Genomic DNA, 24700 nt, shown 5'->3' on the forward strand with positions numbered 1-24700 from the left:
CTCAGAATTCTAAGAAGGTTTTTATGAGGCATTGGAGACTCAGTGGTAGAATTCTTACCTTCCATGCCAGAGACCCATTTTCAATTCTAGGCTGATGCCTCTCATTCATAGCCACCATCAGTCTTTCAGTGGAGGTTTGCACGTTCCTGTGATGCTAAACAGGAAACCCTGGTGGTGTAGTGGTTGAGAGGTAAAGCTGCTAACCAGTTCAAGTTCATCAGGCATTCCTTGGAAACTCTATGGGACAGTCCTACCCTGTCTTATTAGGGTTGCTATGAGTTCGAGTCAACTTGACAGCAATGGATTTTTTAGTTTTGGTATGATGCTGAACAGGTTTCAGGGAAGTTTCTGGACTAAAACTAGGAAGACATGACTGGAGATCTACTTCTGAAAATCAACCAGTGAAAACTGTATAGATCACAAAGATCAGATCTGCAACTGATCACAGGGATGGTGTAGGGCTAGGCGGCTTTTAGTTCCCTCGTGCATGGGATGGGGTCTCCATGAGTTGGGGGCCAACTTGATGGCAGCTAACAACAATAAGCTTTTACTTTTTGCCAATCCTTTAACATATCTCAGCTGTTGGGTGAGATTTAAAAAACTGAGAGAAAATTCTTTCACCTGACTTCTAATTTTGATTTGCCACCTCCTTTAATATTTATGGAAACCCTGGTGGCATAGTGGTTAAGAGCTACAGCTGCTAACCAAAGGGTTGGCAGTTCGAATCCTCCAGGCATTCCTTGGAAACTCTATGGGGCAGTTCTACTCTGTCCTACAGGGTCACTATGAGTTGAAATCGACTTGACAGCAATGGGTTTGTTTTTTGTTTTTAATAGCTACATAATTAGACCAGTATCAACTCTTGTTTATAATCAGATTTCAACTTTAGCCACCAAAGAATTCCAATGGAAATAATATTTTGCAGACTCTAAAATCAGGAGATAGTGGTGGGGCTTTTAATTATATGTCAGTCTGCTGATTTTTCTCCCATTTCCTCAGGTTCTCCCTCGACAGACCTGTGGGTTGTTCACGCATACTATTTTCTACAAAGAGTATCCAGGAGGACCCCAAGAATTGGATAAAAGTATCAGAGGAGGTGAACTTTTCCTCACAATCCTTCTAAATCCAGTATGTATTCAATTTATGCTTTGTAGAATAACATCAGCATTTTCAAATATGTGTTTCATTCATTTATAACTGAACATCAACTCATTTCACAAGAATATGTAGTAAAAGCTACCCCTAAAACCAAAACTGTTGCTGTCGAGTTGGACTCATAGCAACCCTATGGGGTAGAGTAGAACTTGCCCCATAGAGTTTCCAAGGAGTTGCTGATGGGTTCAAACTACCTACTTTTTGTTTACCAGCTGTCACTTTTAGCCACTGCACTGCCAGGGCTCCATCCCTACTAGGTAGAAAATCAGACTATGTGTCCATATCATTCAATTTCCTTGTTTCTCAGTCAAGAAAAACACAGATATATTAAAAAGCATGTGTTGAATATAACAATCAAATGTAACATAACTTCTCAATGTTTGCAGCTATTCTTGAATTTCAGTAAATGCATGTTAATATGCAGTTCTCTAGCCAAAAATGCAAATTTATAATTTCACTGATGTTACTTATTTTGTTCAAAAGTTGAGTTTGCTTCTAGCTCAAAATATCAGTAAGCGCAAAAAGGATTGCAATGAAAAACTATATTAAAAATGCGTAGATATGTATTATCTTCATATACTAGAGTGAGTTCAGATCCTTTAAAAAAAAACTACTAATTTTACTTGGGATCAAAAATACAAATTGGCTTTTTTTTCTTTAATTTGTGTCCTCATAGCTTTCAAAGTTTTGCAATTTTATTTCTTGTTATAAATATATGTGTGAAAGTATACCATGGTGAAAAATATATTAACATTAGATATTGTGGGAGGATTTTAGCTTTCTGTTTTTCTCCTATAAAGAATGACATTTCTGAATTCTTAGAAATGCATGTCCATATTTACACCCTGGTGCACTAAAAAAATATGAAAGTGTGTCTAATGCTATGCCGACCTCATTTAACATAATACATTTTCATACACAGAGAAAAATAATCATATTTTAAAACTATAGCTAAGTTGCAGGTGTTGAAGCTCCAGGTTAAATGAATTATTTTAGATAATTTAAATATGATATTTAAAATTCCTAAAGAGATTTATGTGTAAATGAAGACTTGTACATTGGTTTAGAAAGGTGGAAAGTGGGGGTAAACTTGCTTTATAGAATATGAGAAATTTTTAAAAATCCTTCCAAACTGGTTATTAAAAACAAAACATAAAGACTTATTGGGTTCCCATCCTTCTTCCCATTGCCGTGAAGTCAATTTCAACTCATAGTGACCCTATCGGACAGAGTAGAACTGTCCCATAGGGTTTCCAAGGAGCACCTGGTGGATTCAAACTGTTGACCTTTTGGTTAGCAGCCGTAGTTTGCCATAGCTCTTAATCACTGTGCCACCAAGGCATCCGTTGGGTTAGGGTGGCACTAAGCTGAGGAAGAGTAACTTGGATGATCTTGAACAAGAAACTTCATTTCTCAGAACTTGCTTCCTCTCCTGTAAAACAAGATAGTTGGACTGGACGGCATTCAGTGTGCCTCAAAGATATTCATACTGGATATAAATCTGAGGTATGCTGTTTTCTGTATATATTCCAAACTTCCTGATACTTAAGAGGTGTTAAGGACATTCTAGCAGTAATTAAATAATGCATGTGAATATTATAAAAGCAAACTGAGAGGAAAACCTCTCTGTTTACCCTTCCCTCACTAATTCAGAATTTGATCTTAACAGAGGAGAGGGTCACTGAATCCTACCCTTTTCATTCTGGGGCTACAATCCTGATCCCAGGTCTTCTCTCGCAATCTTTTAAAGTATAAGAAAAATGTTGCCTTCCTTAAGCCTCTTGCCTCCAAGTTTGATTGCCACTACTTCTCTGATTAGTTGCAATTAAAGACATGGATTTATACTTCTGTTTTGAAATCATGTAGATTTTGAATTCAGACTTGATAAACACTAACAATAACAGCCCCTTGTAAAGCATTATTCAGAGACTTGTAGTTGCTCCTTTAAGTAAAATGGAAGACTACTTAGTATCTTGTATTTCCATCTTCAACACTTGTGAACTAATAAAACAACAATAACTGCTGTAAACCTCTCTTACACATTTTATCATCACCACACAGATTTGTTTTGATTGCAAACCAAACAGTGAAAGAGAGAAGCTTCAGAAGGCTTCTGGTATCCAGTCACAAACTGTGTTTACTTGGCCATTGTGAATTGATGATGAACTCAAAATAGAATAAAAAAAAAAAGAGAGGCCAGAGCAGGACAGACACAGACACAGAGTAAAGAGCAGTCTAGCTGAGCAGCAGTATGGATAAGATAGGCCATCCTAAGTAACCAGGCAAGCAAAGGTTCACAAAGATGTGAGAGTAAGGACAATGTTCCTCAAAACATGGATAGCGTACAACCATAACCAATCTAGATCGATGTTACTCATATTTTCAAGGAAGAAATCAAGCAGGCAGCATTTGGGGTGGGGGGTGGGGAGGGTGCAGGGGCAAGTCAATATGGGCCTTAGTTCCTAGATTCCAGGGACAGAAGTTACTAAATGAGAAAGTTAATGCAGGAACCTGACCGGAAGAAAGTTAAATTAAATGGGGACCACAGAAAGAAGGGAGGAAGGGTTGAATGACTAATTGGTTATTTAAGCTTGGGATTTTTGTATAAGCGCCGTATTATGAGTAAAGAGGCGCCATAGATGACAGGCTGTGATAAATACTCACCTCACTGATGTGGAGGAGTGAATTATTGAGGCTGCTGGATTGTTTACTATTTCAATTTAGACTGTCCTGGTAAGTCTGGCAAAGAAGAAACCTGGAGGGATGCATGGAGAAAAATGAAGCGGAAAGAGAAAATATAACCCGGACACTCAGCCTTCTCCTCTGTGCCATTCTTTTCTCCAACCATTGATTTTTTGTCAGAGCAGCCAGTATCTCCAAACTCTCATCAAACCCATATTGAGGAAATGATTCATAAATTCATTAATGTAAAGTTATAAATTACTGATATGAATTAATATGCTAACTTTGAAGAATATTTGTATTCTAACAGAGCTAATTCCTAAAGAAGAGGCCTATGATTGCATTATTTTAAATATTAGTCAAATTCTTCTGGAGAAATATGTTTTACTGGTGAGCACACAATATCTGTAAAGCTATTCAGAGGGATAACCACTTCCTCTTCCTACTGTTACAACTGACTCTGAATATGATGAACATGAAAGATCCCTGGTGACACAGTGGTGAAGAGCTCAGCTGCTAACCAAAAGGTAGTTGGTTCAAACCCACCAGTGGCGCCATAGGAGAAAAGACCTGGCCATCTGCCCTCGTAAGATTACAATCTGGGGCAGTTGTACTCTGTCATATAGGGTCACTATGAGTTAGAATTGAGTTGATGGCACGCAACAACAATATAAGCAGGGTAAGCAACGAATAGTGTTAATATAAATTCTAAAGAATAAACATCACACTAACTTTTTTTTATTTTCATTAAAGAGCTATAATTTCTGTGATGTGACATTACATACTCTGGATTTAAGAGGCTATTTCACAACCTTGCTTTTGGATGGAAATTATCTCTGTGGATTTGTAAATAGCCAAAATTTACATTCTGTCCTTAGTTTTAGGTTGTCTGTGTATTAATCAATGAATGAATAAGGACCTAGGCAGCATGACATGAAGCCGGACGTGACTGTAAATATACCAGATGATGATATTAACATAGAGTGAAACCTGGGAGAGCTGGAATTCATAGAGATGGCCTTGCTTTTCCAGATCTTACAAGTTTTACACCTCTGATAGCGTGTAGCCTTATCACTTTTCTATTGCTCTCTATTATGGAAAATATTTGAGTTTCCCTTCTCTGGCAGATTCTGGCTTATACAAGTTCTGGCTTTCACAGTTTTTACTGTATAATTTTCCTTAACACATTAGAATGGTAGGCCAGTCTAGCAAAAGGAAATTAACAGTGAATAATGAAAATCCAAAAAAAAAAGCTTTCAGATAAATTAAGTATATTAATTAGAGGATTGTGATATGGTGCAAATGGTTAACATGACCAGCTATTCACTGTAAGGCTGGAGGTTTCAGTCCACCCAGAGGCACCTAGGAAGAAAGGCCTGGTGATCTACTTCCAAAAAATCAGCCATTGAGAACCCTGTGGTGCACACCTCTACTCTGAACACACATGGGGTTGCCATGAGTCAGAATGGAGTTGATGTCAAGTGGTGGTGGTGATGATGGTGTGAGAAGATACGGAGTAAACGTAAATTTGTGAGTTAGGGACTTTGGCCAAGGCATGTAACCAGAGTGAATAAACCATCAAAAAAAAAAAAGTACTTGTATTCTAAATTATAGTCCACACATAGAGGTTTGAGTTCAAATCATTGTCATTCCCTTTAAGAAAAACATAAGAAACTAGAGTTTGCCCAGCAAAGAAAGGCTCTGGGTGGCAAGTGTCTAAAAGCAATAACAAACACAAACTGAGATAGAAAATATGAAAAGACGCATAACTAGAGAAGAGATTGAAGAAGTAAATTTAAAAGAAAAAAAAAAAAAACCTCCCAACAAATAAAAGCCCTGGCCCAGACGGCTTCACTGGAGAATTCTACCAAACATTCAGAGGTGAGCTTTCACCAGTACTACTCAAACTATTTCAGAGTGTAGAAAAGGAAAGAATACTTCCAAATTCATTCTATGGAGCCGACATAACCCTGATACCAAACCAGGCAAAGACACCAAAAAAAAAGGAAATTACAAACCAACATCTCTCATGAATATAGATGCAAACATTCTCAACAGAATTCTAGTCAATAGAATTCAGCATCATATGAAAAAAATAATATACCACAACCAAGCGAGATTCATACCAAGTATGCAAGGATGGGTCAACATTAGAAAACTTATCAAAATAATCTACCACATAAATAAAAAAAAAAAGAGAATAATCACATGATCATCTCAATTGACACAGAAAAGGCATTTGATAAAGTCCAACACCTATTCCTAATAAAAACTCTCAATAAAATAGGAATAGAAGGGAAATTACTCATCATAATAAAGAGCAGCTATACAAAACCAAAACTAACAGCCAACATCATTCTCAATGGAAAGAGACTAAAAGCATTACCCCTGAGAACAGGAATAAGACAAGGATGCCCTTTATCATGATTCTTATTTAACATTGTGCTAGAAGTCCTAGCTAGAGCAATAAGGCAAGAAAAAGAACTAAGAGTACCTAAATTGGAAAGGAAAATGTAAAACTACCCCGATTCTGAGATGATATGATCCTATATGTAGAGAGCCCCAAAGATTCCACAAGAAAACTACTGGAACTTACAGAAAGATTCAGCAGAGTAGCAGGATACAACATATAAAAATCAGTCGTATTCCTATACACCAACAAAAAGAACTTCAAAAAGGATATCAGGAAAACAATACCTTTTATAATAGCCCCTAAAAAGACAAAATACTTACAATAAATCTAACCAGGGAAGTAAAAGATTTACACAAAGAAAACTACAAAATGTTATTGTAGGAAACCAAGAGACCTACATAAAAGAAAAAAATACCATGCTCATGAATAGAAAGACTCAACATAGTGAAAATGTCAATCCTACCCAAAGCAGTCTACAGGTATAACACAATCTCAATCCAAATACCAACAGCATTCTTTATGGAGATGGAAAACTAATCACCAACTTCATATGGAAAGGAAAGAGGCCCGGATAAGTAAAACATTATTGAAGAAAAAGAACAAAGTAGGAAACCTCACACTACGTGGGCTCAGAACCTACCATACAGCCACAGTAGTCAAAACAGCCTGGTACTGGTACAACAGACACATAGACCAATGGAACCGAATTGAGAACTCACATATAAATCCAGCCACCTATGGCCAGCTGATGGTTGACAAATAACCAAATTCCATTAAATGGGGGAAAAGACAGACTTTTTAACAAATAGTGCTTGCAAAACTGTATGTCTATCTGTAAAACATTGAAACAGGACCCATACCTCACACCATACACAAAAACTAACTCAAAATGGATCAGACCTAAATATAAAATGTGAAACAATAAAGATCATGCAAGAAAAAATAGGGACAATGTTAGGGACCCTAATACACAGCATAAATATAATACGAACTGTAACTAACCATGCACAAACACAAGATAAACTAGATAACCGGAAGCTCTTGAAAATTAAACACTTATGCTCATTGAAAGACTTCACCAAGAGTAAAAAGTGAACTTACAGACTGGGAAAAAAAATCTGTCTATGACATATCCAACAAGGGCCTACTCTCTAAAATCTATAGAATATTTCAACACCTAAATAACAAAAATACAATTAACCCAATTTAAAAATAGGCGAAGGATAGGAGCAGACACTTCACCAAAGAAGACATTCATGCAGCTAATAGACACATGAGGAAATGCTCACCATCACTACCCATTAGAGAAATGCAGATCAAAACTACGAGATACTATCTCACTCTGACATTACTGGCACTCCTCAAAAAAACAGAAAATAACAAATGTTGAAGAGGTTGTGGGGAGACTGGAACTCTTATGTAATGCTGGTGGGAATGCAAAATGGTACGGCCATTTTGGAAGACGGTATGGCCCTTCCTTAAAATGTTAGAAATAGAAATACCATACAATCCAGCAATCCCACTTCTAGGAATATATCCTAGAGAATTAAGAGCCATCACACGAATAGACATATGCACACCCATGTTCACTGCAGCATTATTCGCAATAGCAAAAAGATGGAAACAAGCTAAGTACCCAACAACAGATAAACGGATAAACAAATTATGGAACATATACACATGTAATATTATGCAATGATAAAGAATGGTGAATCCAGAAAAACTTCACAACATGGATGAATCTGGAGGACGTTATGCTGAGTGAAATAAGTCAATCACAAAAAAAGAAATACTGTATGAGACCATTATTATAAAATGTCAAGAGAAGACTTATAAACAGAAAAAAAAAAAAAAAAAAACAATCTTTGATGGTTACAACAGAGGGTAGGGATGTGAGGGGGAAGTCACTAGCTAGGTAGTAGACAAGTGTTAACTTTGGTGAAAGTAAAGACAACACACAAAGCAGGGAAAGTCAGCACAACTTGACCAAGGCAAAGCCACAGAAGCTTCTCAGACACATACAAACACCTCAAGGGACCAAGTTACTGGGGCTGAGAACTGGGGACTACGGTCTCTGGGGACATCTAGGTCAATTGGCATAACATAGTTCATAAAGAAAATGTTCTATATCCTACTTTGCTGAGTAGCATCTGGGTCTTAGAAGCTACCAGCAGACATCTAAAATACATTTATTGGTCTGTCTTAGTCATTCAGTACCGCTATAACAGAAATGGAAACCCTGGTGGCATAGTGATCTTCCCCAGTCAAGGAGCTTCTCAGCACAGGGACCCCTGGATCCAAAGGACACATTATTCTCCTGGCTCTTGTTTCTTGATGGTATGTGGTTGCCCTGTCTCTCTGCTTGCTTCTGTCTTTTATATCTCAAAAGAGATTGGCTTAAAACACAACCTAATCTCGTAGATTCAGTCCTGCCTCATTAGCATAGCTGCCTCTAATCCTGCCTCCTTAACATCATAGAAGTAGGATTTACAACACATAGGAAAATCACAGCAGATGACAAAATTGTGGACAATCACACGATACTGGGAATCATGGACTAGCCAAGTTGACACACATATTTTGGGGGTATGCAATTCAATCCTTAACATGGTCCCATCACATTCAGAGCAAAAGAGAATGAAGACAACTAAAGATGCAAGGAAAATATCAATCCAAAGGACTAAAGGACTACCTGAACCACAGTCTCCACCAGCCTGAGACCAGAAGAAATAGATGATGCCTGGCTACCACCACCCACTGCTCTGACAGGGTTCACAATAGGGGGTCTTGGACAAAGCAGGAGAAAAATGTAGAACAAAATTTGAATTCACAAGAAAAAGACCAGACTTACTGGGACCAGACCGGAGGGACCCCTGAGACTATGGCCCCCGGATACCCTGCTAACTCAGAACTGAAGCCACTCCTGAAATTCACTTTTCAGTCAAAGATTAGACCTATAAAACAAACAATAACACACTTGAGAAGCGTACATCTTATTTCAATCAAGTATAGGAGACCTAATGGGGAATACCTGCCCTAAAGCAAAAAGGAGAAGGCAGAAGGGACTGGAAACCTGATTGACTGGACATGGGGAGTCTGGGGTATAAAGAGAGAGTGCTGACACATTGTGAGGTTTGCAACTAATGTCACAAAATAATTTGTGTATAAATTTTTCAGTGAGAAACTAATTTGCACTGTAAACTTTCACCTAAAACACAATTAAAAATAATATTAATATTAGAGAAACCTTTGAAAAATTAAGGGTATTTAACTTCGAAAGGATTTATAATGAAAAAGGGAAAAGACTATCATTCATTTATTTACTCCTCTGGTCCTCATTAAAAAGGTATTTTATTTTCTAAAAGAAAGATTAAACTCATTCGGTGTCACATGGATTGCAAACTAAATGTAGCTAGTGAAAGTTACATGGGGATATATTCCAGTATTAAAATCTGCCAAAAAATCGTATGGATTGCATAATGACATATTAAGTTCCTCATCTCTGAAGTTGTTCCAACATAATTTTTTTTAGGAATTTCACCTAGATGACTTCTAATATCTCACCTGATGCAAATATAGTCTGATACAGCTAAGCATGGAATGTATCTCTCTTGTTGTAAAACATGAAGGCTGTAAAAAATGTTTAATTTTAAACATTAACATCCCAGCATTATAAATCTGGTTCTACTCTAGGATTTTAAGATCAAAAGGAAAGAGGAAAATGTAACTTCCCGTGCTAAAAAATCAACAGATATAAGAATGAAAGAAGGTGATAAAATGGAAGACATTGAGGGTTAGATGCAGTGAGGGAAGTGGAAGATAAACAGGAAAATCTTGCATCAAAGGTATGCTGAAATAAACATGATTGCTAGATTTGGCACAACCATTTTGAATTTTGATTTCTAGTTTCTGGATTCATTTGTATGTTACCATCCTATGAGACAAATAAAAGCTGGAAAAAGTATATGAGGGAATGTCCTGGAATCTCTCCTCTTTCCCTCCAGAGTATTTTAAAATAGAATTAACAACTATATAGTTCTTTCTTATCGCCTCAGGAGTGTATCTGCCTAAAGGAAAGGGACTGGATTAAATAACCTTGAAAAGCTCCACGTACTTTTTATTTTTTTCCTGGTTTATAGATTGTATGCTCTGTTCTGCAGCCAGAAAGACATAAACCACACCAAAACCGGCAGCCTTTCTTCCTCACCCAGCTTCCAACTTAAAGATTCACATTACTTTTGTGTTGTTAACCAGTATAAACCAATTATCATTGAGTTCATTCTGACTCACGGCTCCCATATGCATGTGAAAGTAAAACTGTGTTTCATAGGCTTCAAAGGCTTGATTCCTTCACCACCCCACCCCCGTGCTTGGAAGTAGAATGCCAGGCCTTTCTTCCTGTGTGCCTCTGGGGGGACTCTAAACTCCAACCTTTTGGTTAGCAATGGAATGTGTTAACCTTTTGCACTACCCAAAGACTCCACTTGTGTTGTTACCCTCCTAGAATATACCGGTGTCTTCTGTGGCTCAGTATCTCTGATATGTTTTTTTTTTTTCTTTATACATTTCAACAGTTTATTTTTATTTTTATTTTAAATGTGACCCCAGTTGGCATTCAGTATCTTGTTTTCATAGTTTTACACATTTCAAAAAATGTCATCATTTCCTAGTCTACCAAAAACAGAAAATGCAAATTGGGATGTATTTTTACATCTTGACTCACGTATGAACTCCTGTTACCGTTGTGTATTAGATCTTTCGATTTCACGAATTACAAGGAATGGAGTTTCTTGATTTCCTTGGATACCAACTTGTTTTGCCCAAATGAATCTAATAATTGGAAATTAAATGATAAGGTGGTCATTCGAGAGACATTTCAAAAGAGTAGGTAGGCCTGTGTTTAACAGATAATTTCCTCTTATTTTTCTTTGATTCTATAATAACCTCATTACGTATTGATATTTTTCCGCACTGTTCCACACTTGTCAAATACTAACATGTGTTTCCCTGGTGCCGAATCCTTCCTGTATTTTCAATACAATCTTTGTTCAGACAGGAAGAAATATAATTTAATCATGTATAAGGTGAAACAACTCATACCAGGTAACCCACATTATTCAAGTCCAGACACTACCCTATAAAATATGCAGCAACTGACAGTAGTAAGTCTGGAATCTTATCAGATGGCTTCACCAGTAACTATAAAAGCTTAAAATGAATATATCCCACTGCATTTAGTTTTTTCCCTAACTCATTGTAATTTTGGTTGCACAAAGAGCACATGAAATTAGAATTTTCTAAGTTTCCTTGGCAGATATTCTTAAAGGTGCTCAGATTCTAGAATGCTTTAAAATGGCAGCACTGGAGTCAGGAAATCTACTATGTTTTCCAAAGTTCAGAGCAGTACCTACTCACCAACCCTAGCCTCTTCCATGGGTCAATTGCAAATTCAGGTGAACAAAAAATATGGGCTTGAAAGAGTGGTAGACTTGAAACTGACAGTAGAGTATAATGGAACTGCAATGATATACCTCTCTGTGTGCTGTCTGCTGAACATTCATACACCTAGGCTGCTTAATGAGCTTTCCTTCTTCGTGTATATCAATCTCCAAGTTTGTGGAATCTAATAGCAGGTGTGGTACATTATGGATTAGGGCTGACTCTTCAGACAGGTTAGAGAAAAGGCAGGAGTGAGGTATAGGAAAACATCAACATGAAATAACCTGAACCACTTTTTGGTGAGTTCCTTTTAATGCTGAAATAATATAGGACCAGATGTGTAGGGTAATTCACAGAAACTTGTTTTATGTGCAGCACAGTAACATAAAATGCCAGCAATATCCCAAGTTTGTTTTGAGCACAATATAAAGAAGAATTGATCACTGATATCAGGCCAGCTGAATCATCTCTGAAGATTTTGATTCCCCATGAATGCCATGTTTTATAGAAAATTATAACAAACAGTATTTTGTGTAGAACGAGACAATTATATATTCTATTATAATATGCCTGGTTATAAAATAATATGTAATATTCCAATGAACTCCGTGTCATAGGAGGGTTTTATGTGTTCCAGGAGTACTTAGTCTATAGGAATTACCTTCTACATGCTCTACTATGGTAAAATCTGCCTCTTATCTGGGTAGGGACTTGGAAGCAATTAATGTTATTGGAAGCTCTGGGGCTTAGAGCTTGGGAGAACAGCCACCAGCTGAGAGAAGAATGGACCCCTGAGGAGTATATAGATTGTGGAAAATTCTATTTCCACTCACTGAAAGACCTACAGTCACCTCTTTTTGCCTTTATCTTTTTTTTTTTTTTTTCTTTCTTGAAGATTTGCAGGGCTAATCTTTACAAAAGGACATGAGTCACCACTTCTGCAGTGATTCACACTCACAGCAGAGACTTTGTAAAATCTGGAGTCAGCTAAGATCTCTGGCCTGACTATTTAGGATATTGTTCTTTGTATTCATGTTGAAAATCAGGATCAGAGTTCGTACAAGGATGTAGAGCGTGTGTGAGCAACTTGGTCTTTCCAATTTTTTTCTTTTTTTTTTAAGTAGTGCAGGCTTTAATTTCCACAGTAGGATTTACTTAGAAATTAATAGTTCAGATGATGTAAAGTATGCCACAACAAAAGAACAGAGTATTTTCACCTCCTGAACCTGTACTCTGTCTTCTCATATAAGAGAAAGATTGCTGTTATTATGCAGACATGCATCTTTCTAATGGGATGCTTGCTACAGGGTCAGATGGAATACAACTTGCATTTCTATATATTTCCAGACCATGAACAAATCCATAACATTGCATTATTTTTCAATTTTGTTTCCATAGGGGGAAAAAAAATGAAAGCAGCAATATTTTATTGGGGGGAGTCCATTTCATCTAGTGTAACTGGATAATTTAGTTTTCCCAAAGCAGCCTTGTATGAAAGGTGGTGCAATAACTCTTTAGAATAAATACATTTTCAACAATGAAAAACACAACCTCCTGTGTATGTTAGTCAATAGATAAACCCTATTTTTCCATATTTTGTGGCTTATAATACGTGTGTGTGTGAGTGTGAAAAGTACATAAGGCTCTTAACATTTATAGATAGTTTGGAAATGTAATCAACGAATTCATGGTAATAAGAAAAAAAAATCCTCTCTGTATCAATGTTTATATGACTTAATGGATTGGTGGGAAAGTAGGGGGAAAGAAGGAGCACAAAGTTAAAATGAAAAATCTGTGTTTTGTCCTTCGTAAGTGTGAACACTCCACCCTTAGCTTGAAAATTCTTAAGTTTATTATCACATCTACAAAATTTTATGGGCACAAATCTTTCAGTAAGCCTTGTTTCTCTTCCTTAATATTTACTAAAAAAAAATTTAGAAATTACAGTGAAATATAAAGATGAATTTGGATCACTTTACCTTATTTTGTTTTATTTTTATTTTTTTCTGTGTATCAAAATCAGATGTTGTGAAAACAAAAATACATGCTCTCTTCTAAAACATCTCTTTTTTTCATATCTGAGAAAACCAAATCATCACTTTAATTTTTCCATTAATGACATATGATGGTAGGACATGTAAATATTAAACTGGCTGGGGTCCATTAAGAAAATTAAAAAATCTTATCTCTATCCCTACGGTCTTATCAGCAGATGATCAAAGGGCCCTATTACACCAGTTAGCTTGAGTTGATATTTATTTCTATAATTTTTTTAGATTATCTAATCCTAAATTTAAAAGCTATTCATAAAGATATTTTGAAATCTGATAATTTATGATGAACTATAGAATGTCATCAATTATATAGGGTGCCAACCCCTACCACTATTTGCATCTCATTCATTTTATATCTTCATTTATTGAATTTTTTCAAAAAGATGTTCTTGATTAGTTCATCACATAATGCCTCTATGTGAGTGTTCAGGTGTGTATACCACTCGGTCATGGGATGCATGGGAATACCGACCAGAGAAGTCAATATTTGAGCCTAGAAGAATAATAGGTAAGGATTCATAAGATAAACAATGGGTGTTAGGGAGTGTGGGTTTGTCAGTAGAAGGTGTTCCAGGCAGAGGGACGAGATGCACCAAGTTACAGAGGGAAAAAAACAATGATGGCAAGTTTGGGAACTGTAAATGTTCAGGTTTTCAGGAACACAAGATAAAGTTGCAACACTAGGTAAGAGTAAGATCGTGAAAGTTTTCATACAACACATTAACACCTTTGAATACTGCTATTCTGTTGTGAAGAGGGAAAAATTTAAGCAAGGGAGTTATACAATCTAATAATAATTGTTATTTGTATTTCTATCTGATATATGATATTTTCGGAAACCCTGGTGGCCTAGTGGTGAAATGCTACAGCTGCTAACCAAAGGGTCAGCAGTTCAAATTCACCGGGCACTCCTTGGAAACTCTATGGGGCAGTCCTACTCTGTCCTATAGGGTCTCTATGAGTCGGAATTGACTCGGCGGCACTGGGTGTTGGGTATCTGATATTTCAGTGCCTGCTCTGCATCAGAGGGCCTTAAGTATGTACTCTTTCTCTTGCCTACGGCTTTTCTATCCCTCCTACTCCCATTTTTACCTCACTCTTTGTCCTTCAGACCTCCCCTCTACTATCTCTTCTTCAGAGAAGTTCTCTCAGCATCTCCCCATTGGACCCCCTCACAGGTTTGGGTCAGATCTCATGGTTACACACTCACGTGGATCACATCCATAACACTGCACACAACTGGCACAAAGGAAGGAAAGAAAGAAGCAAAGAAGGAAGAAAAAAGACAATAAGAAGCCATTCCTTCCTCCTGCGTTATATCAGACAGGCAGCGAAAATGTTACTGCATAATCTAGTAACCAAAATTCAGAAAGTCTTGTTTTATTTCAGTTTTCCTGCTTCACTGAAAACTGAAGAAAAAGTCATATAATTGTTGTATGCCTCAGAATTTCTTGGTCTGTAAAACAGGGAAATAATGTTGGTTCCCTTCCTGTTTTACAGAAACAGTATAAGGAAATGTGATTTTTCAGAGAATAATATAAATGATTTGAATATAATTTTTATGTGAAAAAATAGAAATATATATCACCTTTTTTATTATCAAAAACTATTCGAGGTATGTTAGCAGCCTACAAGCTATGAGTTTATTTACAGTTTGATTTTGCTCAATTGTTTCTCCCTGCTCATATGCATAAATTGTGTGGTAAAGACATCCTCATTTACAAAGGTTTTCAGTTCATTCTGTGTTTGGTTTCTGAAAATGGTTTTGGTGGTCAATTTATTGTGCTCTCTGAGCGATTTTTAAGTGATAAAATTTCTGTCATTATTCTTTATTCCACTGAAACAAATTGAGTCATCAAATGCAGTCCTTGCTTGGCTGGTCAAGACTGTTTTTTTCATTTTGTTGTCGAGCAAAGTACCTCAGGTTTTTTTTGACAGAGGTTTTTGTTTTTGTTGTTAGTGTTACTGATTTTAAAGTCTTTGAATTTTTATATTATTAAAGATCTATGCTGTAAAAACTAGGCTCATACTCTGTTGATACCTTATAGCCAACACTCACTTCATTGTTGGATTTTGTTCAAATGAGGAATAAATAGAATTATAACGAGCTCCATTTTTAGTGCTTACAAACTAATGGTATGAAAAATGCAAGATCTTCCAATTATCATGTATTTTTTTATAGACTGGGCTGAATTTAATAGAAATAAGAGAATCTAAACCCACAGACCTATTAGAAAACTCTAGGCTGGATTTCATTACTTATCACTAGGGGGAAGGATACTCTTCACGTCTACAGTCATTGATCCTATAGATCTGACTCTATTGAACTTCACACCTAACAGAACAGCCTGTGTTCAATTACCTCTCTGTGAGAACATTAGCTAAAACCAGAGAAGTAGGCAAAGGATTTAAAAGTAGAGAACAGGTCATGTTCTTGTAAACCAGAAGTTCACAATGCCTGCCAGCCTCCTCTAGCACTATATGAAAATTACTAGCTTAAACAATGTAAAAGATAAGATTCCAAGCATGAAGTGTTTCCTTGATTTATAGTTGTCACTTTTAACACAATTTAAGGTATTCAATAATGCCATTTCAAGTATAAAGTGTAAGTAGTGGAATCTTACTCTCTCTTGAAGCTGTTATTATATCCACTTAAACTCTCATTCGCACACAGGTACACATTCAAATCAAACGTGAATAAGAGATGTGACTTGAAAATTGCCATCCTACTGCAATTTCTTTTCAGAAGTCCATTCTGTAGTTCACTTACACAACGTGCTCGAATGATCAAACCCATAGAGGCAGAGCTTTCTACACGCGCTGAGATGTTATGCTCATAAACACAAAGAGCTTAAGAATTATGAGCTGTTTCGAGAAATAAAAAAGAAACTTAAACACGTTACATTACCCCAAATTTGAAACAGCTTTTATTCAATCTTCTGCAGGATGCAGCTTAAAAAAAAAAAAAAAAGATGCTACCACTTATAATGACTCTTGAATCTTTACTGCTATAAATTTTAAAAAGGGAGATCATCTATAAGCAACACAGTGACAGGGACTGACAGTGTAGGGAAGTATTGGCTCAAGTATGGTTTTGAAAATGACTTCCTAGGAGGAAACTTCCCATAACATCAGGAGACATTCTTTTTACAAGTTGGTGCCCATAGTAGGTTCTGTTATATACCTGTTCAGTGTACAAACTCATCAGTAAGTAATGTCAACCCTTCCTCCAAAATATAGCCCAATTAGTGCTTTTCTCGCCATCTCCACAGCTACCCTCCTAGGCTATGCCACTGTTGTCTCTCACTCAGAGAACACTACTACCACTCTGGCCACCCAGAAGCCATTCTCCCCAGAGCAGCCAGAATGCTATTGCTAAATGCTAAGTTAGAGAATGCCATGACCAGTCTTAAGTTTTTTCCAATGGCTTCTCATTTAATCTTCAAACTCAGTGCAGTGAACTGGCCCCTGCTGTCCTCTACACTGATCGAGTTCCTCGGATGCTCACCTGGTATACTTTATCCTGCGCTTTTCCATATTGTTGTTCTTGTGTGCTGTGGAGTCGACTCCAAACTGGCTGTAATCTTTACGAGAGCAGATCACCAGGTCTTTTCTCCTTCGAACCACTGGGTGAGTTCAAACCCCCAACCTTTAGGTTAGCAGCCAAGCAATTAATCATTGCACCACCAGGGCTCCCTTCAACCCATTAAGCCTGTTTGCCCCACAGGTCTTCTGTGCTTGGGATAGTTGCTTTCAGGCCTGACTTCTGACTTTCATGTCTCAGGGAAAAAACTGCCACTTCACAGTACTGAAGTCACTCCTAAGTTCACCCTTCAGCCAAAGATTATACAGGCCTGAAAAAGAAACAATAACACACACGGGGAATGTGCTTTGTAGTTCAACCATATATCTGAGACTAAATGGGCACGCCAGCCCAAGAGCAAAGACAATGGAAATGGGGAACCTGGGGTGGAGAAAGGGAGAGTGTTGACACATCACAGACTTGGCAACCAATGTCACAAAACAATTTGTATATTAACCGTTTAATGAGAAACTAATTTGTTCTGTAAACTTTCACCTAAAGCGCAATTTAAAAAAAAAAAAAAAGATTGCCACTTCAGAGAACGGTTGCCTGACCTTTTTCCAGTCACTATCATTTACCTTTTTCTCTCTTCGTGGCATTTACCACCCTCTGAAATTATTCTGTTTATGTGTTTGCCAACTATCTCTCTTCCCCAATTTTATTTCTCACCCCAAAACCACCAATAACCCAGTCCACATAAGCTCCATGAATCCGCAACATTATTTTGTGGCGGAGGGAGTGAGAAGTTTAGAGAGAACTTGAGTAACAGGAATTGCTAAACCACTTGATTAATGTATACACCCGGATAGCTATCTTTGTGAGTTTTAGAGTAATCTTTAGCCAAGAATTAACATTTTCAGTATGCAATTGAAAGCAATTTTGTGTGGATCATAGACTGTCACTTTACAATTATTATGAGAGGCAATATATATAACTGAACTGTCTCTATAAAGTTTATGCAGTTTGATTTAAAGTAATATTTAATATTACCTTAGCAACCTTTAGAAAAAAGATGCCTAGTCAATTATTTCCTGAGAAAACATATCTAGATTTGGGATAGGGGGAAAAAAATCTACAAAATGCTTGTTACATCCAAGCCCTAGTCAAAATCCATTGAAATATTAATACTTATTACTTTTAATGTGATAAAGCCTTCTTTGTCCTTACTATTAATAAGAACTGGAATTTGTTAGGTTTACTATATTTAATCATCTACAATATTTTACATATATTAAAGCCCAACGACTACACAAGGTGAATACCATTATTATCCCTACTTCCTGAATGAAGAAATGACAAAAAAGTGAACTAATGAACCCAGTTTCCACAAAGCTGGAAAGTTGTTGTTGTCAGCTGCCATCCAGTCGGCCCTGACTGCATAATGACCCCGTATACAATGGGATTGAAACTTTGTGATCTACAGGATTTTCATTGGCTAATTTAGCAGAGCTAATATTTGAACTGGAAACCCTGGTGGCATTGTGGCTAACTGCTATGGCTGCTAACCAAGAGGTCAGCAGTTAGAATCCTCCAGGCTCTTCTTGGAAACTCTATGGGGCAGTTCTACTCTGTCCTATAGGGTTGCTATGGGTCAGAATCAACTCGATGACAACGGGTTTGGTTTTTTTTTTTTTTTTGGTTGGAATATTTGAACTCAGGCAATCGAGTCCTAAAACCACTACTCTTATATCAGTACATTATGCTGTCTCTTTAAGTCAAACTAGTGTCAAAATAATAAGATAACTTGGCAAAATATATCTTTTTTAGGGACAGTGATTTTAGCTTCAATAACTACTCCAATCAACTTCTAGGGTTGAATATACTCAAGTAATTTCAGAGGTATATATACTTTTCAGTATCCCATGCTCACCTCAAAGCTGTAGGCTTCCAAATATTTATAGAGTGCCAGGGAAATAAGAAAACAATTAAGGGCACAATTCTCAGACTGGCAGAAAAACTAAACATACAACGGAAAACTTGGTTAAGGTTTGATGAATGCTGTCAAAAAAAGTCATGGAAGTACATAAAAGGGGAACTTCCACAGCCTGAAGAAATCAGAAAAGTCTAGCAGGAGATGTGACGTTTGAGCTGGACAGGGTACGGAGAATTTTGACAGGCATTGAAGAAGGACTGGCGTTACATGTTGAGAGGGAGCTAATGAACCAGGACCTGGAGGCATATGTGGGTAAAAGGACGGAAAATATGCACCCAGAAAAAAACTGAAAGGAGAGAGGTAAGAGTGACGGAAGAGGAGGAGTCTGGAAGGGGGCTTGGGGCTAGATTGTGCAGGTATTTATGGATCATGTTTTGGGGCACTTCAGTGAATGAATGATGTGATACTGAGACTTAGGAAGAAAGCAAATGTCCTTATTTATTAATGTTGAAGCTATTCCATCACAATGGTGACCTTCCTTCGGAAAGGACAGTTGTTCTTTCATCAGACTATGAGTTGGCTCTGTCCGTTTCTAGAACTTTCAAAAAACTGCCCTCATTTCAGGAGCACAGGAATAAATACTGTAAATTAGTCCATTGCTCATAACTGAGATGACGGTATAAGAAACCAACTGTTTCTGGCATTCCTTCACCCTTGGCTGTCTCTGCAAAATAGAAGTCTCCGGACTTCTAAAATTAGTCTTTTATAAGTGATTTTCAAAATGTCTACCAAATTGAAGTACTGCAATTTTGAATCTGTGGTCATCTCATCTTCTCTCTCTTTCTCCCTCCTGTCTTTTTTTTTCTTTTTCTGCTCCCTAGTCTCCTCTTCCTCCTTTTTCCCCTTTTTCTTTCCCATCCTTCTTCTACAGGCCTTCTTTAATGAGCAAAATCAGCTCATTATTAGGCCACAAAAAATATGTAGTCTTATTGGAGTCCACTAACTTTTAATGTCATGTACAATGGTGAAAGTGATAGGCTTCTATTAACAATCGGTGAAGTGGATTTTAAGATGAACATTTAGAAAAACACCTTGGTGTAGAACATTTATGCCAATCCATTTAGTCCATTAATTTATTTTCCATGTTATGAGGTGGAATTGACTCGACGGCAGCGAGTTTGGCTTTTTTTTTTATGTTAGAGAAAAACAAAGAGAAATCTGTTCTTAATGTTCTGTCACTGTACCCCAAAACCACAATTGTTTAACTTCTAATTTTATTAATCAAAAGGAATATTGTAATTAATTCCACATTCTTGACTGTTAACAAGTAAATAATTATAATAGAAGAATGAATTTAATACGTGGTAACAAGAGCAACATATTTATCATAGGGTCGCCATGAGTTGGAATTGATCGGAAGGCAATGTTTTTTGTTTGTTTGTTTTGAATATTTATCTTAACTTCTAATTAAGCTTAGTAACCTTGGTATATCCTACCTGATGTCAATAGGGGGAAAACAGTGAACTGTGAAGAAATAAAACCAAATTCAAGTCCCACAACTAGTTCACTAGGCTTGTGTTGGCATTGACTAATTTTTCCTGGTCTACACCTGGGGATTTGGAATTTTTGTGGTTTTGCTCTTAGCGGACTGAATAGACACGCCAAGATAAAACTGCCAGTTTGTGAATGTTGAAGAACCCTTGAGAACGAGGTGAGGTTGGTGAGGTTGCCTTCACCAAGGGAGCTTCTTAGCAACTCTTTGGAGGACCTTGTTTACTGGGGTTCATACTAGCACCTTTGCTAAGCAATATGTTATATTAATATTAAATTTTCCTTCACTTTTTTTTAAATTGATTTAAATAGTGGACGTTTGATATTTTAAGAAAAAGTAAAGGTCAAAGGTTGAGGAGTAAAGGCGGAGTTATAGAAGCAGACCTAAAAAATGCCTGCATTCCTTCCCACTGTCTTGAATCTGAGTTACCTACCCGTCTGGCAATGCCAGGAGTAAAAAAGAACTTAATGAAATGTTAAAGTGGAATTGCCTTTCAAAAGACAAGGTTAAAAGCTCTGACTGGAAATTCAAGTACTACCTATTGAAATTCTCTGCTCTCTTGTCTTTAACATAAGCAGATTACAAAACTCTAATTTAGGCTATCGCCAAGACTGCTGAAGTTTCAAAGAAAACTAGAAAAAAGATACTGATTCCAAAAGGATGCTTTTTACCTTATTGAACGATAGGATGTTTCCTATCATTTACCCAGAGTCTGCAGTTTGAATTTAGAGTACTTAAAGGTCATTAACACATGCACGGAACCCTGGTGGTGCAGTGGTTAAGAGCTCAGGCTGCTGACCAAAAAGTTGGCAGTTTGAACCCACCAGTCACTCCTGGGAAACCCTAGGGGGCAGTTCTATTCTGTCCTATAGGGCATCTATGAGTCGGAATCCACACGACAATAACAGGTTTGGTTTTTGGTATGAATGTTATCAGGAGGGACCAGTCCCTGGAGAAGTACATCATGCTTAGTAAAGTAGAGGGTCAGCATAAAAGAGGAATACCCTCATCAAGATGGATTGACACAGTGAATGTAACAATGGCCTCAAACATAGAAAATGTTGTGAGGATGGCACAGGAATGGGCAGTGTTTCGTTCTGTTGTACAGAGGGTCACTATGAGTTGGAACTGACTCCATGGCACCTAACAAAAACACGCTTTCCATTTCTCCTCCTCCTGTGGGTGGTGAAAAGTAAGAATTTTCATCTAATGCAGTGATAGCTAGCGTTTTCGCGTACACAATAAAGATGATTTTGAGTAAGTAGTCTCAAAATAGCCATAAAAATTTATTTTTGTATAAATTATGTCCATTCTCATTATACTAACTGTTGATATGTACTATATTGAAATGCAAAATAAATATAAATAAAATTATAATTTTTTACTTTATTCTTGCACTGGTGATATGGGCTTACTAATCCCTCTGGTGGTCTAACATCCCATTCTGGGACCACGATTGTAATAGACTGAAAAGCTCATTAAGAGTTAGAAAAATATTCCTAAATATGCAGAAGACATTTCATGTTATTGAAATCTATTCTTTAAAAGCAAAAGAAATGGATAATGGCAGTAATTTAATGTCTGTCCAACAAAGTTTATTTTTCTATAGTCCAGTATTTTTCAAATCACAATAGTGTCTTTTAAAATCACTTGAGTCAGAATATTGAAGTCTGGATATCTCTGATTATCACCAATCAACATTTCAACAAGTTTTATTATACATACTAAAGTCTGACAAGCACCACGACAGACAAAAATAATGGTAATCGTATTTTTTGGATAAATAATACCTTTCGTATTGAAAATTTGGCAAGAATTGTATTTCTAACATAGCTAACTTAGAATTGAAAAAGTTAATCAATAAAATTTGCAAACCCTCGGAGTTAGCCTCCTAATTATAAAGGCATCAAGAGAAATTAAGATCACAACTCCATTAGATAACATATAATTATTATTTGGTCTGAAGCAATACTAAAAGGTATACCAGTTAAACAATTGCTGTTGAGTCAATTTTGACTAACACCTCCATGTGTACCAAGATAAAACTGTGTTCCATAGGCTGTGTTCAATGGCTGTGATCTTTTGGAAGCATGTAGCCAGGAGTTTCTTCTAAGGCCCCTCTAGATGGATTCAAACTGTCAACTCTCTGGTTAGTAGCCAAGCACTTAACCACGTGTGGCACCCAGGGACTCAACCAAAAGATGTAAGTGATGTTAAATTGTTATTTTTTATAAATTATAATTTTATTGTCCTTTCTGTGGCTAGTGACTCCATGGGCAGAAATTAAAAGTGGGCTAAGGTATATAAGCTAATGTTTTATTAATGCTAAGAAAGAGCTCATGCTATAGTATTACTAAGACATTCAAAATCAGGAACCAAGCTCTCTTCATAAAGCATTGGAATTTCCATTTTAGTAAAATAAGAGTATGTTGCCTTCACCTTTCCCTTTTTGACCTTGACTCATAATACATCACTTTTAAATGGGCTGAATATATAACCCTTTTCCCACAGAACTCTCACCTTGGCTATAAATTTCTTTTTTAAGTATATTACAATAATTTACTTTATTGCTTCAATAGTAATGGTCTCAACAATGAAGCAATTATGCACGTTTTTGCCCAGAACACATTCAGAAACACTCTTTTGTCTACAGCTTAATCTGAAAATAGAATAACTTTCTATGAGAATCTTGACCACTTCTGAAATAATATCTTACAGTCATCTTTGAGAAAAGATGTGCATGGCAAGTGTTCTTATTAAAATGTCTCTACTTTTATATAAGTATTAATCCTATCACCTTCCACCCTGTCTCTTTTCTTTAATGCCTGTTCATTTACCTCAGTTTGGGTTCACCTGCCAACGTGAAAGAGCTACACTACAAGTACTTTTGGAAGCATGATTTCAAATTCGTCTTGACCCAATATCTAGCTCATATTTTTCTTTTTTTTATTTATACTTGGGTGAATGATCTGAAGCCTGTGAAATCCATTTCTCTAGATACTATAAAATCTACCTTTGGATTGAAGCAGATAAGAAGAATGCTGTGTTTCTAGGCCACTCAAATCTCCAACAATGCTTATTCTCATTATGCTATCCCCATAACTGATATTTTTAAGCTGACTGGGGTAAATGTGTTATCATAGGCCTTGAAAGAAGTGGCTTTTTGTTGACATCACTCATTGCGTTGCATAGTGTCATCTTTATGAGAAGCTTAGAAGAAATTCCTGAAGGAACTTAGTATCAGAAACAGCTATGCTTCCTCGGAGCAATTGGTCTGTTTATTTCTCGTAACATGGAATTTGCATAACTGACTAATTTCTCTTTTTTGCTTTGCCTCCTGGAAAGCTTATTGCCAAGTTTATGGTCCGCTGGTAATTGGTTGTTATTACAAACATATTCTATTAGAATAATTCTGGCTCCATTTGGTGCCTATAAACCATTTCCCCCTTCTCACCTATCTTTATTTTATGTTGTTCATTATTCTCATCTCTTTTATAATCTTTTTGTGGAATTAGGTGAATATTTGTGCTTGGTAGGTAGTTAAAATCAGGAAAAGGAACATAGGATGTAAAAATGAATAAATAAATAACAATCTTGTTAGGTGCCATTGAGTTGGACCCCTGACACATGGCAATCCCACGCACAGAAAATATAATGCTGACTGGTTTTGCACCATTCCCGTAATTGATTCTGGATCAGACCATTGTGATCCCTAAGTTTTCCATTTGCTAATTTTCAGGAGTAGAGTGCCAGGCCTTTCTTCTTAGTCTGTCTTAGTCTGGAAGCTCTGCTGAAACCTGGTCAGCTTCATAGCAACATACAAGCCTCCATTGACAGTGGGGTCATTGCTGTGCACGAGGCACATTGGCCAGGAATTGAACCCGGGTCTCTTGCATGGGAGGCAAGAATTCTGCCACTGAATCATCAGTGCCCTCCAACATAACCTTTG

At 36.9% G+C, this 24700-nt stretch overlaps 1 protein-coding gene across 1 annotated transcript in view; it reads left to right on the forward strand.

Annotated features, from left to right (window-relative positions):
* Positions 1–24700, forward strand: part of LOC100665316 (N-deacetylase and N-sulfotransferase 4) — a 509460-nt gene that overhangs the window by 380478 nt on the left and 104282 nt on the right. Inside the window, exon 7 of the mRNA XM_023548610.2 lies at positions 1000–1128. Within this exon, the coding sequence (XP_023404378.1) occupies positions 1000–1128 (129 nt within the window). The remainder of the gene's footprint in view (positions 1–999; positions 1129–24700) is intronic.

Source organism: Loxodonta africana, chromosome 5, assembly GCF_030014295.1.
Source record: "Loxodonta africana isolate mLoxAfr1 chromosome 5, mLoxAfr1.hap2, whole genome shotgun sequence".
NCBI lineage: Eukaryota > Metazoa > Chordata > Mammalia > Proboscidea > Elephantidae > Loxodonta > Loxodonta africana.